Source organism: Oratosquilla oratoria, chromosome 1, assembly GCF_046742065.1.
Source record: "Oratosquilla oratoria isolate Oo_2021 chromosome 1, ASM4674206v1, whole genome shotgun sequence".
Classification (NCBI taxonomy): Eukaryota; Metazoa; Arthropoda; class Malacostraca; order Stomatopoda; family Squillidae; genus Oratosquilla; species Oratosquilla oratoria.
In genome coordinates, this window is record NC_134777.1 from 71,662,804 (window position 1) to 71,680,713 (window position 17,910).

General features: G+C 44.0%; 1 protein-coding gene across 50 annotated transcripts in view; it reads left to right on the top strand.

The window, feature by feature from the left end:
- Dscam1 (Down syndrome cell adhesion molecule 1) overlaps window positions 1-17,910 on the top strand; it is a 635,227-nt gene that overhangs the window by 507,459 nt on the left and 109,858 nt on the right. For 45 of the 50 annotated variants that reach the window (XM_076206304.1, XM_076207477.1, XM_076208806.1 and 42 more), the window contains exons 15-16: window positions 9,458-9,577; window positions 14,596-14,772. In XM_076206304.1, the coding sequence (XP_076062419.1) occupies window positions 9,458-9,577; window positions 14,596-14,772 (297 nt within the window). Of the gene's footprint in view, window positions 1-2,184; window positions 2,470-2,878; window positions 3,164-4,353; window positions 4,645-9,457; window positions 9,578-14,595; window positions 14,773-17,910 lie in introns of all 50 variants that reach the window. The other 5 variants (XM_076208897.1, XM_076208300.1, XM_076208948.1 and 2 more) reach the window with 3 other exon arrangements.

Below are 17,910 nucleotides of genomic sequence, written 5' to 3' on the forward strand. Positions count from 1 at the left end.
AATGCTACAGGAAAAGAGATCTAAAGTTCATTGAAAGAGATGAAAAATGGTAAGACACCTGGGTTAGATGGTTGTAATGTGGAGTGCTTGATGAAAGAGGAGTAGTTATAGTGAAATGACTAATGAGATTTCTACTATACAAAATAAAATGAGGCAAATATGGAAGTAGTACCTTTAGAGGAATCACTCTGTCAAGTGTGGCCGGTAAAGTTTATATTACGGTATTGATTGAAAATATTAGGAGGAGAACAGAGGGAGTAATTGGGGGAAGTGTAATGTAAATTGTAGGAGAGGAAGAGGGTGTGTATATATTTTATTTGATTACTGTAATAACATATGCGAGAAGTTTTTGGGAAAGTTTTTTTTTATCTTTTATGGATTTGGAGACGGCATATGACAGGGTTGACAGAGAAACGTTATGTGGTGTGGTGTGGGTTTATGGGATACGGGGAAGTCTATTGAAAGCGGTCACAAGTGTTTACGTGAGCAATGAAACTCATCAGGGTTGTTCAATATGGATGGGATGGTGAGGGAGGTAACGTTGAGAGTGCTAACGATTTTGAAAGGAAGTGGGAGGTGAACCAGTTGTTGTTTTCAGATGATACTGCTTGTAGAATCGGAGGATATACTGAATTAGTTAGTGGTAGTGTTTGGGAGAGTATTCAGAGGAGAAATCTGAGAGTCCTGCTATGGAGGTGCTGTGTCTTGCTACATCGCCTCTGACCATGCAGTGTGGCGGGGATCAGGGATGGCCCTTCATTCACGAGGTGCTAAGATAGGAGGAACAACAAATGGGTTTATTGGAAGGATGTGGGGTATGCTCGACCTCCCCTTATATAATGGCGGAAAGTTCTTTTGGTATATGTATGTGTACACACACACACACACACACATATATATATATATATATATATATATATATATATATATATGTGTGTGTGTGTGTGTGTGTGTGTGTGTGCACTTCAGATGGAATGTGTGTACTTATGGGCCTCGGAATGTATGCTTCTTCATATTACATGTGTGTATGTATGTGTATTTGTGGATATATGTAGATGGGTTTGTGCCTGATGCACACACACACACACACACACACACACACACACACACACACACACACACACACACACACACACACACACACACACACACACATAAATGTGTGTACATATGTGTATATATATATATATATATATTATATATATATATATATATATATATATATATATCTATATGTATGTATGTATGTATATATATATACACACTTTTGTAAATATAAACATTTTGTGTGCATCGAAACCAAAGGCTGATATGCTCGTTGGTCTGAGATCGAAGACGACGGCGACGACGACGACGAAGGCGACGACACGGCCGTTGAGCGAATCCCATATATTTCAAGATGACTGTCTCTGTTCCTTTCCTTTTCGTTTTGATATTTTGTTCACTAGCCGTGACGCCCTCTGGCGGGGTTATCCCATGTAAGGAGCAGAGTCACTCTCCTCCTCCTTTGTCAGGATTTGCAGGAGGTTTAGGCGCTCCTCGAAGGCGCTCCCTCCTTCAGGAGGGTTGAGGACGACCCTGTTCTCAAAGGTGTAGCGGTAAGGGCTTTGAGGAGCCAAGATACGTGTTGACACGGCGGGCACTGCAGTAGTAGGGCTAAGCGGCAGTGGGCGGAGTTAGGTTATGGCTGAATGGCCTCCTAAGTCCCCAGGAACCTTAAGGGATCTCGCCGAAGTTGAGGTTCGCCGTCGTTGCCCGGACTTCGCCTGCTCGTGGAGTAAGAACCTCTTTGCTACTGGCTTCCTCTCTTCCCTTCCTATGGCGTCACGCTTGTGACGTCATGATCACTAGAGAACCTTTGACATCAGTGGTTGCTGACGTCGTGTGACATCACGAATAGTCCACGGCTTGTGACTTCATGGTAAACCAGTAGGTGGTGACGTGACATCTGTATACTCTCTTTTGGTGTTTCAATATATGTGTATATTACTGATGACTCCGAAATGCCCTTCTGTTGTTTTTCTGTCTTGCGACCGGATCTTCCTTCTGAAGGGGGAGGCGGTCCGCCCGGGGACGTCCTTCGTCGAGCCGGCCTGGCAATCCCCCGGCCATCCTCACTCTGCCGACAATTCGTTACAGCGGTTAACCGTTAAAAAATAACGGTTTTAACCGATATGCTTACAGAACCTCCCGAGATCAGCCCCTTCAGCTTCGACAGCGACATCGAGGCAGGCAGGGACGCCCAGCTCGTCTGCTACGTTGCCAAGGGGGACACGCCCCTCACCATCCGCTGGCTCTTCCACGGGCGTGAGGTGTCCCACAGCATGGGCGTGGCCACAATGAAAGTGGGTGGGCGGTCGAACATCCTCAGTATTACTTCGGCCACGCACGGACACTCCGGAGAATACACATGCGTCGCGTCCAACATGGTCGGAGAGACTCGGTACTCTGCGAGTCTTACGGTCCACGGTACGACCGCCTGTCGTGGGCGACAGCGCCCTTCGCCCCCTGAGGGTCTCTATAACCCCTCGCCCATCCAGCGCGTCGCCCCAACTTTCTCCTTTCCTTTTCTCCCCTCAGTTCCCCTCACGCTAATATTATTTGGTTGACACGATCATTTTTTTTACAGCATGGCTGGTCATCGGAACACACATACACACACACACACCACACACACACACACACACACACACCGTAGAGATGTTTATACATAGAAATATGTAGATTTCTCAGTTGCTTTTGCTCGTTTCCTAGGAGACACTCTCTCTCCCTCTCCTTCTTTCTCTTCTTCTCCCACCCTCTCCCCCGGTCTCCGAATCAATCCTCTCTCATTCACTCCCTTTCAAAGTTGACACTTTACGATCTCCCTCATCAACAGAACCTCCGAGGATTCGCCCGTTTGTCTTTGAGGACAATCTTCGTTCCGGACGTGACACCCAGGTCATGTGTTACGTGACGGATGGGGACACACCCCTGCATATCACGTGGTACTTCCACGGGAGGAACGTGTCGCATTTCATGGGTGTCGAGACCCTCAAAATGGGAGGACGGTCCTCCATTCTCAACATCATGTCCCTCACGCATGAACACTCGGGGGAGTACACTTGCTTGGCCTCCAACGTGGCCGGCGAGGACAGATTTTCGGCGGCCCTCACCGTTCACGGTAGCTGCGCCCAAACCCTTTGCTTCTCCTCCTCCTCCTCCTTGGCCTCCTCATCCTCTCTTCCCCTCCCGTCCTCGCGTTTTACCCCCAGTCGGTGTCGTCAGACTTTCAAGACGACGTGACGTAATATCGTTTTACTTTGACACTAAGTTCGAGGCTTCTTCTGGAAATAACCTCTTCCTTTTGTAGTGTCATTCAGGCTTTCTTAGGAACATCTCACGCAAAGCTTGCCCTCCACCCTCACCTCTCTCTCTTTCTCGTCTCTCTTCCCCCCTCTCTCTCTCATTGTAAAACAATTTCGAAATCACAGAGCGTCCTTTCGATGAGTCACTCACCTTGAGACACAAAAGTACTTGGTTTGTTCGTTATCCAACATTTATCGCCCATTTACTTTTATTGTTCCTTCTCCTCGTCCCCGTCTCTTCATTCCTCCTCCTTTGTAATGATCCTACATCCCTTCCAACCCACAGCCCACGTCTTTGAACCCCACTTGGCCCAAAGTTTCGTGTGTCAATGGCCCGTCTAAACACTTTTAAATCCCGCGTGACGGTTAAAAACCGTTAAAACCGTTAAAATAATTAAGTACAGTTTAAGTTTTGGTTTGTTGTCCGTCTTGTTGCAGACCCGCCCGTCACAGTTCCTTTCGTCCTCGGAAAACTGAATGTGTACACTCGACCACAGCCACGTGCTTGGTGGCCAAGAAGGACCAACGGGGGTGTGGTCCCTGAGAGGGATCCCCGTACAGTCCTCAGGCGGAGTCCGCCCCTTATCGAGGTCGGCAGTCAGCGTCCTCTCCATCGACATCCTGAAGGCGCAGTATCACGGCACCCACGTCCGCACTGGCCTTCGTCGTCAGGCTGATCGTTGTAGGGTAGGACGGGCTCACCATCCGACGAAGTTGGTGGTGGTGCAGGTGCCGATGGTAGCGTTTCTTCTTCAGGACGAGACCAACCCCTCCCCCCTTCGGACCTTTGATGTCTGTCGGTGGTCCCTTCGCGGTCGAAATGCTGGGGTCTCCCAGATGTGATGGCGAATTCTCCCAGGCTGCCGTCAGTAGTACTGTGACCGTCTCCCAACAGTTCATCGGTGTTTGCGGTCTACTGAAGTTGCAGTCCTTCGCGACAGACTTCGTATTATTTAGCTACCTTTGATGTATGTCTCCCTCGAACCCACGTGACGTCCTTTTACAGAACCTCCCCAGATCCTCCCACTCCTCCTGGGGTCCTCGTCCTTTTACGAGGACGACCTCGTTCAGGCCAGTTGCGTCCTCCGGAAGGGCGATCGGCCGATCACGATAGAGTGGTTCTTCAATGGCGCTCCTCTTCTTGAGTCGGAGGGCACGACTTTTCTGACTGCGGCAGGAGGCAAGACCAGCATCCTGACCGTAGAGCCCGTCCGCGCCCACCACCAGGGCAACTACACCTGTCGCGCCTCCAACGCTGCCGGTCAAGCTTCGGTCACCGTCGGCCTAACCGTCAATGGTCGGTAACCCTCCCTTGAAACCAGTCTCAGTATATGCTCCCCCCCATTTTTCCCCACCCCCAATATTTGAGCTCCCCGCCGGTTTCTTCCTTTTGCTACTGTGTTTGCGGCTTGGATTTGAGCGCTGGAGGCGGTTTCGTTCGGCTGTGGTTTCTTCTGTGCGGCAAGACCTGTGGCGGTGCTTGGTTTCTCTTCGGGCTAGGAACTTTGACGAAGGTGTCTTGTTTTGTGTGTGCCGGCCTTCGCTTTTCTTCCAGGTCTCCTCCTACTCCTCCTCCTCTTCTTCTTCCCCAGATCCCTCCGGTTTCTCCTTGTTCCTTAAGAGTATGGCGGAACTGAAGAGCGACAGACATTTCAGTAATTTTGCGACTGAAAGCGGTACATGATTTGACATGGGTAGCAAAGCGTCGTGACATAGGAAACGACATGACGTCATCAATAGGCCTTAGGCTTTTTTTTTGGGGGGGGGAAGGAAAGGGGTCACTATATGATGACTTGAATAATTCACCGCCACACGGATATGGTTACAAAATAACCGTGAGGCGGTCTCGACGGTAGATCCTGCACGCGGTTTGGAACATGATTGTGATGTGTCGAGGAATCTTTACCCTCCTCCGTGTGCGCACGCATGCATGGGATGGTGGTGGTTATCAGAAAGAAAACTAAGCATTTCGTGAGATCTTCCCCTTAATCCACAGAGCCCCCTCTCCTCATTCCCATGGACTTCGGCCAGAACGATTTCAATGAAGGAGACTTCGCCCAGGCCAACTGCGTTCTCCAGAAGGGCCACCGCCCCGTCGTTCTCTCTTGGTTCCTGAACGGGAAGCCCCTTCTCCCGTTACCGGACAGCGGGGTTCAGATAGACGAGATCGGGCGTTCGAGCATCCTCACTCTTGAGTCCGTTCGGTCCCATAACCAGGGGACCTACACATGCACGGCCACCAATGCCGCCGGGTCAACAGAAGTCACGGCCAAACTTGTCGTCCATGGTATTCCCCTTTTCCCCGAAGTCTTGGTTCCCCTCAAACCACCCAGAGCACCATGACCTCACCCTGGGTCACACCGAACCGTATACAACTGCTGACAAAACGCTTCTATGACTGTCGCATTTTTTTGAATGGGGTCCCTTCTCTTTCCTGCTCCCTCTCACTCACTCCCATCCCCTCTCGTTTCCGTTTCCGAGAATTTCACCTTTCCCTCGTTTCAAGCACCGTTCTGGAGTGGCGGAAAAGAAGAAAAGACCAGCTCAATTATACTGATGTTCGCTTGCAGAGTTACTTCGACTCATACTCATCAACTTCGAAGGATTGAAGATCCAAGAAGACGACTTCGCGCATGCGTACTGCGTCCTGCAGAAAGGCGACGTCCCCGTCACCTTCACGTTGCACTTCAACGACCAAGTTCTCTCTCCTTCGAGTGACAACAGAATAGCCATTTCAAACGTCGACGACAGAATGAGCACTTTGCAAATTGTCGACATTCGTGTGAAACACGCTGGCTGCTACTCGTGTGTGGCGTCGAACCGTGCAGGATCCACGGACGTCAGAGACCCACTCTCGTCTCCCGTGACCTCATGAAGGGCTGGACCTGAGTGTAGCACCAATTGCCCTGGGTGGAGGTGTTAGGTGGGTCGTGAGGTGTGTGTGTGTGTGTGTATTCACCTCGGATCTGCTGCAGCCTCTTTTCGAGACAGCCAGACACCACCCTACGGCAGTGAGCTCAGAGCTCATTATTAGCAGATCTCTGGGTAGGTCTGAGACCACTCACACTCCACACACCGGGAATGCAAGGTCACAACTCCTTGACTAACGTCCCGTACCTACTCGCTGCTAGGTGAACAGGGGCTACACGTGAAAGGAGACAAACCCAACTTGTCTCCGCCCTGCCGGGGAATCGAACCCCGGTTCTCCGGCTTGTGAGGCCAGTGCCTTACCAATCCGCCACCGTGTGTGTGTGTGTGTGTGTGTGTGTGTGTGTGTGTGTGCGTGCGCGCGAGTGTGTGTGTATGTGTATGGGTGTCTGTCCGTCTATCGTCTGGGCTGGTCATGATTCTCATGTCATTTGTCAAGCGCTACATTCTCACCTGTCGCCAGACGAATGATTGTTATACCACAGTTTATCTTTTCTTAATCTCACGCTCTGTATTTTCTCCTTATACCCATGAATTATATAGATATACACATATAATCTTGAAGACCCACGACTCTGAGAACGGGTATGAAGACTGGCCCTCAGAGAGTCACCTAGTTCAACCCTTCCCGCTAGAGTTTGTCATCCACTACTAGACGACGACGCCGGACCCACTCTTCCATCCGCAGCCATCGAGGCCATCAAGTAGAGGAAGAAGAAAATGAAAGTTCTTCGTTTCTTGTAGAAAGACCCCGCATATCGACCCTGTGTTCCTCTTTGCAGCCCCTCCCTCCATCGTCCCCTTCGAGTTCCCCAAAAGCGCCGAAGAGGACGGCTCCTTCGCGCAGCTCGTGTGTGTGGCTGCTACGGGGGACGAGCCCCTCGATTTTACGTGGTCTTATAACGGGCTCGGCGAGCTTCCCCTCGGAGTGCAGATGGATGTCTTTGGGGGGCGAACGTCTATGCTGACGATCGGCAGCGTCTCGTGGGTCCATAGTGGCGACTACACTTGTACTGTATCGAACAGTGCCGGGAACGCGTCCCACGTAGCGGAACTTCATGTACAGGGTAGGGGGAACCTTTCGCCCTCACCTGATCTTCGTGCTGCAACTGGGACGGTGCACCTCTTCCCTCTCTCTCTCTCTCTCTCTCTTTCCCTCTCTCCTTTTTTATTTCTTTCCCTCGGCCTGATAACGTTTATCTTTCTTACTTTTAGGGGTTTTAGCTATTAGCCAGACTAGAGGCTTGCATATTTCTACTTGGACAGCCTGGGGGCTAAATGCCTTTTCATTATGGTGTAGCTAACTCGACCTCTACAGGACAGTACTGTGATGCTTCTTCTGCCCGAGGGTTTGGGCTTTTCCTGTTCTTTCTGCTCTCCTTCTCCTCCTGTTCTTACCCCGAGCTAACCTACCCTGCCTTTGTAATCACCTCTTTCTCCTCTAATGTTATTTGTTTTACATTGACAATAGGAACAGTTTCTCAATGTTGACAAAGCAGAAGCGTAACATGTAATGGTTTTTTGCGTGTCTTACCCTAATCGTGTTGTAACCACTAACCGCACCTTTGGGATGACAACTTCGGAGGATTCTTGGGATAACAATCTCGAAGTGAGTCGTCTCAGTGAAGGAGAGTGACGAATGTCCTCTCCCTGCGTACTCTGAGGGAACAGGGAGGAACAAACGAATTGACATGTGCTTGAACGAGTTGTGAACGTGTCCTGTATCTCTTGATATTGTAAGGAACAGGGAGAAATGAATAAGTCACAACCCTTCTAAGGAACAGGGAGAAAAAAAAAAAAAAAAAAGTCACAATACCCGCCAAGACCTTCGCCTTTCCCTTCCCTCACAACCCATTCTTGTTTGTTTATTTAGCTACCCTGTCGGTTTTCTTACTTTTACTTTGGAATTTTCTTAAGTTGATTTGATTTAATTTCTTTTTATTTGCATGTGGTTGCATGAAGTAATATGTGGAATTTAATGTTAGATTTTTTGCATGGTGTGTTGTGCTTGAAGCTTTTGCACCTGTGTAATACTCCAGCATCATGCACAAACATGAAATGAACAACGGACTGCCCACTGAAACAATGTATCATACCATTATCTCACATGCCATGATTCACCAGCAGTCTGCTAAAAACCTAAATGCATGTACACATAAAAAGAATTGTGTGATTATGAGAAACATTTGCTTGTGTTATTTGTTGCCACAAGACCTTTGCCCAACCATACATGTAAACGGATGCCGGAGTACGATCACAGTATTTGCTTGCCTAAAAACCTTGGCCTGCCTGGTAGCCAGAAGTCAGGCCCCCCCTTTTACCCAAAAATGCAACCCCCCCTAATTACCCTACCCCTCCCAGGTCCTGAAACCTAGCATCCACCTACCTAGCCCTCCTTTTGCAATGAGAACCCGTCTTCTCGCCGTACAGGGTATCGACTGGATTTTTTCTTATGCAGTTGATATTTTAGGGACTTTAGTGACATCCCTACGGACCAGAGTCACTCAGGATTCTTTTGTGATAGGAGACTAATCTCCACACAAATAAAAGGATGCTGATCACTTTGAACTTCTCCTATCCCTCCGTTCTATTGCCTACCATAAATTTCTCCTTTACCACTTCTCTGAGCCCACCTTTTTGGTGCGATAATATCCCCAAGGATAAAAGCACTGGCTGTTGCTGACAGAACACTCCCCCCTTCCTTTCCTGGCTGCGGAGGTGCGCAGGCCAAGGTGGCTGTCCCTTCCTTTGGTTTCCTTTAGCTTTGGCATCGCCCTTGCCTGGACTAAGAATTTTTGTCCATAGTATAGTTGTTCAGTATATTGTCAGTGTCGTTGATATACATGCTGAAATAAGTGAAATATATTTTGAAAGATATGAAATATATAATTTGCATAGGCCTCTTTTTAGAGTATAGGAACTTTCATAATTTCTCTTCATTTATTGTGCATATGATATGTATACATAGATGTGTGTATATATATATATATATATATATATATATATATATATATATATATATATATATATATATATATATATATATATATATATATTAATATTAATACATTGTGGATCATCTGAACCTGAAATATGTCATTAAAGTAGATAAAAAGAGACCATTGCAAATTGAAAATAAAACATTGTGACTTCCTATATACTGATGAAATCTCCCACACCAGTCCCACCACGCTGGATCATTGAGCCCAAGGACAAAGCCTTTGCTCTTGGTAGTGATGCACAACTCGAATGCAAGGCTGACGGTTTCCCAGAACCCTCTTTGTCATGGAAGAAAGCAGCAGGTAAGTCATTTTTTTTTTTTGTACACTCATTGATTCATGTAAGCATTATGGAAGAAGGATATTGGATGACAGCTCATGTACTTGTGGAAGAAAGATACACTCTGCTTCTGCAGGTGTCCTGTCTCTGTGGCGTTTGTGTGACTTGGTAACAGAAGATTGCCTTGGGAAGATAGAGGGTTTCAAGATCATGAATATGTTGAATTGCCGAGTGCCAAAATTTGATGGTTATTTCAAAATGATAGTGAATTATCAACATGTTTTCTCGAATCACTGGGAGAAGTGCCTATGATTACCGGTAAAAAAAAAAAAAAAAATCATAATATACTTAAGACTTTTTTTTTCCTGGTGTATCTTGAGATTATGTCAGCAATGATCCCAAATTATTTAACTCAATTTTGGCATTTGGCCAAAAGTACTGAATCATTCTGAAACCCAAAATATCAAATGCCAAATTACTGAGGGTTTAGTGTGCAAGAATTATCTGGTTATTCTTAGTACATATAGCTCAAAGTGTACTCATTTGTGATACAATATTATACTTAGATGCTGCCCCTCTGATGCCAAATTGCCCAGATACAAGACACATCTCACATAGATGTGAAGGAGATTGTATAACTTGTGGATTCAAGAATTCTTGTGTAGACCTGTACATGAAAAGGTTAACCTTTGATTTAACAGGCTACCATCATAGACTTGCATTTACTGGGACTTCAAAAAAGAAAGAACATTTAATGGCAATATTCAATAGAAAAAATATTGTAGCAGATGAAAAAATAACTCAGTGACAACTTATAAAATTTATCAGAGCTAGTGTTTTTCAGTGTCTAGTGGGGTAATGTTGCTGCAGCCCTGATCCTTTCAGAATACTGGTACTGGTCATTCCCAACAATCACTCATGATTTCACAGTGCTTTTGAAATGACCATCGACAAAAAAAAATTACTCCAGAGTGTAAACCAAGTGATTTTGGTTGCAAGAAAGCATTCATTAACAGTTTTGCAAAAGATGGAACACCTGGCATGTTCTTTGCTTTTATTTCATAATAGAGGAGGGAGTCACAAGGTGTGCAAAGTTGGTGTGTGGAACAAGGAGGATGGGAGGAAATAGAAGGAAGGGTAGTGATTGGTGGGATGATGAAGTAAAGAAGGTTGTAGAAGAGAGGAAGCGAGCATTCACAGATTGGTTACGAAATAGGACAAGAGAATCACATGAGAGGTACAAAGAAAAGAGAAGAGAAGTAAAGCATAGATAAAGGAGGGAAAGAGGAGAGTGGATGTGAAATGGGGTAAGAGTATGACAAATTTTTGAAAGTAATAAAAAGATGTTTTGGAAGGAAATTAAAAGAGGAAGAGGCAAATCAAGTAGAAAAGAAAAGTAAAAGGTGCAGATGGAGAGATGATAATGGAAGAGACAGCAGTAAGAGGAAGATGGGCAGAGTATTTTAAGGAGTTGCTAAATGTGAAGGATAGGGAGGGAAAGGTAGTTGCAGTGGGAAGCACTAAGAAATTGACAGCTATGAATAAAGAAAATGGAGGAGAAATAAGGAAAGATGAGGTGAAAGCAGTTATTAAAATGATGAAAATAGGTAAAGTACCTGGGTTAGATGGGTGTCATGTGGAGTGTCTCAAAAAGGGAGGTGGACTGGCTGGTGAGGTTGTTTAATGTTTGTCTAAAAGAGGGTAGAGTACCAGAGGACTGGAGGAGTGCCTGTATAGTTCCACTTTACAAGGGAAAAGGGGACAAGTGTGAGTGTAGTAGTTTCAGAGGAATCAGCTTAGTAAGTGTAATTGGGAAGGCTTATGGGAGGGTCTTGATTGAGAGAATTAGGAAAGGAACAGAGGGAATAGTTGATGAGGAACAGTGTAGGTTTAGGACAGGTAGGGGTTGCTTGGATCAGATTTTTGTGGTAAGGTAGATATATGAGAAAGCTTTAGGAAAAAGTAAGGATATTTTTGGGGCCTTTATAAATTTGGAAAAGGCTTTAGACAGGGTAGACAGTAAGGCACTGTGGGAGGTATTGCAGATATATTGGATAGGAGGAAAGCTGTTAAGAACAGTCAAGAATTTTTACGAAAGTAGTAGAACCTGTGTTAGTTTGGTAAAGTGGTACCAAGGATGAGGCTTAATACAAACATGGAGGGCTCTGTGTCTCCTTTATTTGTAACTATGATTGTGGTGGAGCTAAATGGCTATTTGCAACTAAGGGGAGAAAAGAATACCTTACATGTGGGCAAGAGTGTGCTGCACTCATGGTGTGTGTGTCTTATCCAGCCACTGGTCATCGCCCATCTGCCTGGGACCTCCAGCCCAAGTGACTCTCTGCTTGCTGGGCTGCCTGGACTGCTTGGGTGCCCAGCCAATCATCTCCCACAGCAGCAACCACATGACCCATCCTGCATAGTGTGGGGGCAGAGCAAACCTGGCTTGGGCACGCTTGGCTGTTTGGCGGGTACCAACTGCGGGGAAACGGGGACAAAACCGATGTGGTGTACATGTGTGGGAAGCAGAGAGATAAAGTCTGGCTAGGCGCCAACTCACCACATACATGGGGACACAGAGGGACAAAGACTGGCTAGGCACTTTAGAATTAGAAATGGAGAGAGTGAGTCGTTTGAGCTAAAGGTGGGACTTTGCTAGGGATGCATTATGTCACCTTGGCTGTTCAATTTATACATGGATGGGGTGGTGCGATAGGTAAATGCAAGGGTAATGGGCTGGGGATTGGAAATGTTAAAGAAAATAGAGAAAAATGGGAGATAAGCCAGTTTATGTTTGCTGATGACACTGTGCTTGTGGCAAGATCAGAGGAGGGATTAAGGAAGTTAGTGACAGAGTTTGGGAAGATGTTCAAAAGAAGTTGAATACAAATGTGGGTAAAAATAAGGTGATGAGATGTACAAGGAGAGAATGTGGCAGCAAATTGGAAGTGAGTATTAAGGGAGGGAGACTGGAGGAAGTGGATAGCTTTAGATACTTGGGTATGCATGTGGCAGGAAAGGGAGGAGTGGAGGTGGAGGTAGAACATAGATTGAGGGAAGCAAGTAAATACTTTGGGGTATTAAAAAGTGTAATGAGAAATAGACATCTGGAAATGGATGCTAAGAGGAGTTTGTATGGAGTGCTTGTGCTGACAACACTTATGAGGCAGAAACATGGAATATAAGAGATGAAGAGAGGAGGAATTTGAATGTTTGAGATGAAATGCCTGAGAAGTATGGTAGGGGTTACTAGGCTAGATAGAGTGAGAAACGAGGTGAGGAGGAGAGTGGTGGTGGAAAGGGAGTTGGGAGATAGGGTTGATGAAAGAGTATTGGGATGGATTGGACACATGGAAAGAATGAGTGAAGAAAGATTAAAAGAAGTGTGAAAGGCAGAAGTGGAAGGAGTGAACATGAGGGGCTGACCAAGGATGAGATGGATGGATGGGGTAAAAGGGGGATTACGAAAGAGGGAAATGTCTGTTGAGGAAAGAAGAGAGAAGACAGAAGATAGGGGTGAGTGGAGAATGGTTGTGTATGGATGATGTTGAGATGCATGGAAGGGAGTGAGTAGGGGATAGGGGGGAGTTATATATTTGATATTTTCATGCAATCCGAAGGGATTTCTCCCCATCTCTTTTTTTTTTTTGCATGAGGGGATGGAGAGGGGGGGGGGTCACTGATTAAATGAAACAGCCTTGCTGTGGATGTGCTGTGTCTTGCTACATTGATTTTGACCCAGGGCAGTGGGCAAGATGCAGGGATGACCTGTCATCCAGAAGGAGCCAAGATAAGAGGGAGGGAGACGGGGTAAATGGTAGTTGAGTATGTGGCGTTGGAATGGGTGGGAGTGGATTTTATGTTTTTTTTTTTTTTTTTTTTTTTTTTTTTTTTTTTTTTTTTTTTTTTTTTTTTTTTTTTTTTTTTTTTTTTTTGCTACCTCCGTTGTAAGGGGGGGAAAAAGCCACTGGTGTATGTATTATTATTATTATTATCATTATTATTCATTCATTTATTTATTCATTATTATATTTTTTCATGCACTCTCATCTAATGAAAATTCATATTTGTTGGGAGGGCTTTAGGTTGCTGTTAAATCAAAGATCTACCTGTATTTGTGTCCTCATATTACTAATGAAGATAAATGTAGGTAGATGCAGTGGCGTAGTAAAGGGGCGGTCCGACCCGGTCGGCCCGTGCTAGGGGGCGGAATGTTGATGGGAGAAAATAAAATATTAATTATGCCACAATGAGTTTTAAGTTGTTATATGGTACTGTTTTTAAACAGATTTTTCAACTGTAGCATCAGGACCGTGTCTAAAAGCAAATTTTCTTAGCCTATGAATGTTTTCCTAACCTACATTCACTGTAGACGCTATTCTAGCTTTCAGCGATTTTGTCAACTATTAAAATAAATTAAAGTATGACATAACGATGATGTGAAATTACGTAAATACGAGTGCCGGTAAAACCCGAAACCAGCAAGATAAAACTTTATTTTATTTATTGATATAAGATGGCACAAATTTAACTAAAAATATCTAGCAAATTAATATTTGTGTTGGTCTATGGCGGCAGCCATGTTGTAGGGACGATGGCTAGGCGAATTTTATATTCCTAGGTTTTAAACAAAATTCCTAGGTTAGGAAAAAATCCTAGGCTAGGAACTTTTGCTTTAGACACGCCCCAGTTTGATATCCAATGAAGATAAATATTTTAAGTTAAGTATTCCTGCTTTATATCAAAGAATAATTTTACCCCCCACCAACGGGTGTGTGTGTGTAAATCTAACACCCGCCCTGGGCGGCAAAAACAGTTGCTACGCCACTGGGTAGGTGTATTAGTGTATGTAAGTAGATAAAACACCACAAGTATCGAAGGCAATGAATGTGTGTGAATATTATGACTATTCTTATACACAAGGATCGACTCTCATTCACTCTCTCTCTCTTGTTTTCTCTTTCAATTGGAAATTGCTGAAGTGGATTATTTATGAGAAGGTTACTATGTTTTATTAACACTTACTTCTTCACTTCACAAGGCCGCCAGCCAGGAGATTACCGTGATTTGGCATCAAACAACCCCAATGTACGAGTCACTGATGATGGCACCCTCCATATCACTAACATCCAGAAGTCCCATGAAGGATACTATTTATGTGAAGCCAACAACGGCATTGGTGCTGGACTTTCTGCTGTGATTTATGTACGAGTTCAAGGTAATGTATCATTATGCAAAGATGTTTAGTTATGTGAATATGCTTACCGTATATACTCCCGTATAGGTCGCACTTATTTAACTAAATATTTCGCCAAAATCAGGGGTGCGACCTATCCACACGACATTAATGAGGGACAGCACTACTCTGTCACTGAAGTCGCAACAATTGGCGATTTCAATGTGACAAAGGCATGGGATTTCAGTGGTGTTTGCAGTGACAATATGCATCGGAAAACTTTTCAGAACTGAAAACCTTTTGTATACATAAGAAATATATATCAAAAGTTCCTACCGACTCGCTGCTTTAAACTGAACTATTGCTGCTAGAAAATCATATTTCAATTACAATAAAATCGTATAATATTCTCTTTTTCAACTCTTTCGTATGTTTTATAGTGTTTATAAGCAATGCGACCTTGACCTGTTTACCGTACGTTACTGTACATCACCTGTTTCACTCGTGTCTGCGTTTCTATATGTGCACAAATTATTTTCGTAGCGTAACGTAACATCCCGTAACGTAACTTAGATAAACTTATGATTTTCGTAGTAAAAAAATATTATTTTTGTAAACTTCCATTAGGCCTACCGTACTGTTAGATCTACGTTTTTTAGATCGCACGGAGTTTTAGGCCTAATAACTGCAAACCCTAAAGGAGTTTTTACACGGTCAAACATCTTGGCCAACACGTTTCACAACACGGTGTTTGAGAGTATGTTTGAACATGTGAAAGGGGTAAACATGTTGGACCAACGTGTTGGACGGATGTCTGATCTGGCCTGACTTTTGTGGGCGGAGCTTGCCCGCTCATGTCCATGCATGAACGTCTGAACATGTATCAGGCTCCAACCGTCACACATACTCAAATCTCTATAGCAGCTCCTTCAGTGACAGACTTCACTATAACAACATGTTGATACAGGTGTAGAATAATGTAGTATATCATTAATGGTACTACTCTGAGATGGTACTCACTCATACTGTTTTGTTACCTTTAAAGGTCAGATATCAACAGATATACCATTCGCTAAAAATCATCGTATTGCTCGAAAAAGTACTTTTTAAAAGCATACAAATAAAGTTTTTACCTATTACAGAAGAATTTATTCAGAAAATTCACTTTTAATTGCGCCTCGCATACCACTTTTCCGAAGTCTAGATATTCAGAATAACAATATTGTTTGTTTGGCAACTGTGACGTCACGAACGCGGAATTCCCCGAACCTTTCCCGAAGCGCACGGGCGGAATGTTTCGAATAGCAGACGACGCAATGAAATGAAGACAAAACTGTTTTTTGCCAAATTTGATAAGATGTAGATGGTGGAATTATATATATACATCTTATCAAATTACATATATACATCTTATCAAATTATATATATACATCTTATCAAATTTGGCAAAAAACAGTTTTGTCTTCATTTCATTGCGTCGTCTGCTATTCGAAACATTCCGCCCGTGCGCTTCGGGAAAGGTTCGGGGAATTCCGCGTTCGTGACGTCACAGTTGCCAAACAAACAATATTGTTATTCTGAATATCTAGACTTCGGAAAAGTGGTATGCGAGGCGCAATTAAAAGTGAATTTTCTGAATAAATTCTTCTGTAATGGGTAAAAACTTTATTTGTATGCTTTTAAAAAGTACTTTTTCGATGATTTTTAGTGAATGGTATATCTGTTGATATCTGACCTTTAAGCATTATTTTGTTGTTCCTTTGCTTAATGCAATGTTCCTTATTGTGATGGTGCTCAATTTTTGGTCTCAATATCCTGTGTTTTGAACATTTAACAATATTTATGTCATATGTGTACTGACTGGTATTACTCATGACTGTCTCTGGTCCCCTTAACCCCCTACGTATGTTGTCTGTGTAACTTAGTATAGAATAACAATCTAATGAGGACCACAATGGAAATAAGCGCACATGCTTTTTTTGTGTTATCCTCGGCAATTGCAATTATTATTTCGAACTATGTGTTCTTGTCATTATCTGCACTTCATGTATATTGATTCTTTGCCAAATAAATTTATTTTTATTATTATTATTATTATTATTATTATTATTATTATTATTGGTCAATTTATAGTTTCAACCAACCAACGATTTTCTGATGTGGCATATGTGTTTATGGTGAGATATGTTTTGTATTGATTGATGGTGTACATCATTTCCATCGCAAATGCGTAGTTTTCAAGTAATGAAATTTTCAACTTGTGCCTACTTCTCCCCAACGCTCTTTGGGGACCTGTTGGAAATCGGGGTTTTTGGGTGGGGTGCATTAAATCTAGTCATGCGCGTTGCAAAACAGATCTAAAATCAACAAGAACACATAAAAATATATATGAAAATACATAAATTACACCTTTGTGGGCGGCAGTGGCGGCGGCTGACGCGAGCGTAGCTATGAAATTGTGGGGCAGCATTACCAACGATTCGCAAAATTTCTCGCTCTATCCGCTACATCTAGCGAAGCCCACTCTGCCCGCGCAAGAGTTGCTAACCCTGAATTAGGGAATAAATTCATGAAGCTTCGAGAGGACCTATAGTTGCGATTTTGTGCACAACTAACCTAACCTCAACCTAACCTTAACCTAAACTAACCTCAACCTAACCTAACCTAACCTCAGCCCAACCTAACCTCAACCTAACCTCAACCTAACCTAACCTAACCTCAACCTAACCTAACCTCAACCTAACCTAACCTACATGGGGGCTTTGCCTAACCTAACCTCAACCTAACCTAACCTAGCTAGGGGCTTTGCCCCCCAGACCCCTCCAATCCCCACCAAAGCACTCTTAGAAATGTAACTTGAGCTCTCTTTAGAGTATAACTATTAGTATAAATGTGTGTTTATCTATTATAACTATTAGCTAATAAACTAAATCCTAACCATATTTTCCGTAAATTAAAAACCACAATAATAGCATTAGCTAAATGTAACGGACAAATAATAAATGTGGCAATGCTGCTCAACAATAACAGCAATGCTCAAATGCAGCGGACAAATCATAAATGTGGCAATGCTGCTCAACAATAACAGCAATGCTCAAATGTAGTGGATAAATCATAAATGTGGCAATGCTGCTCAACAATAACAGCAACACTCGCTGCCACCGAGAAATGAGGAGGTGA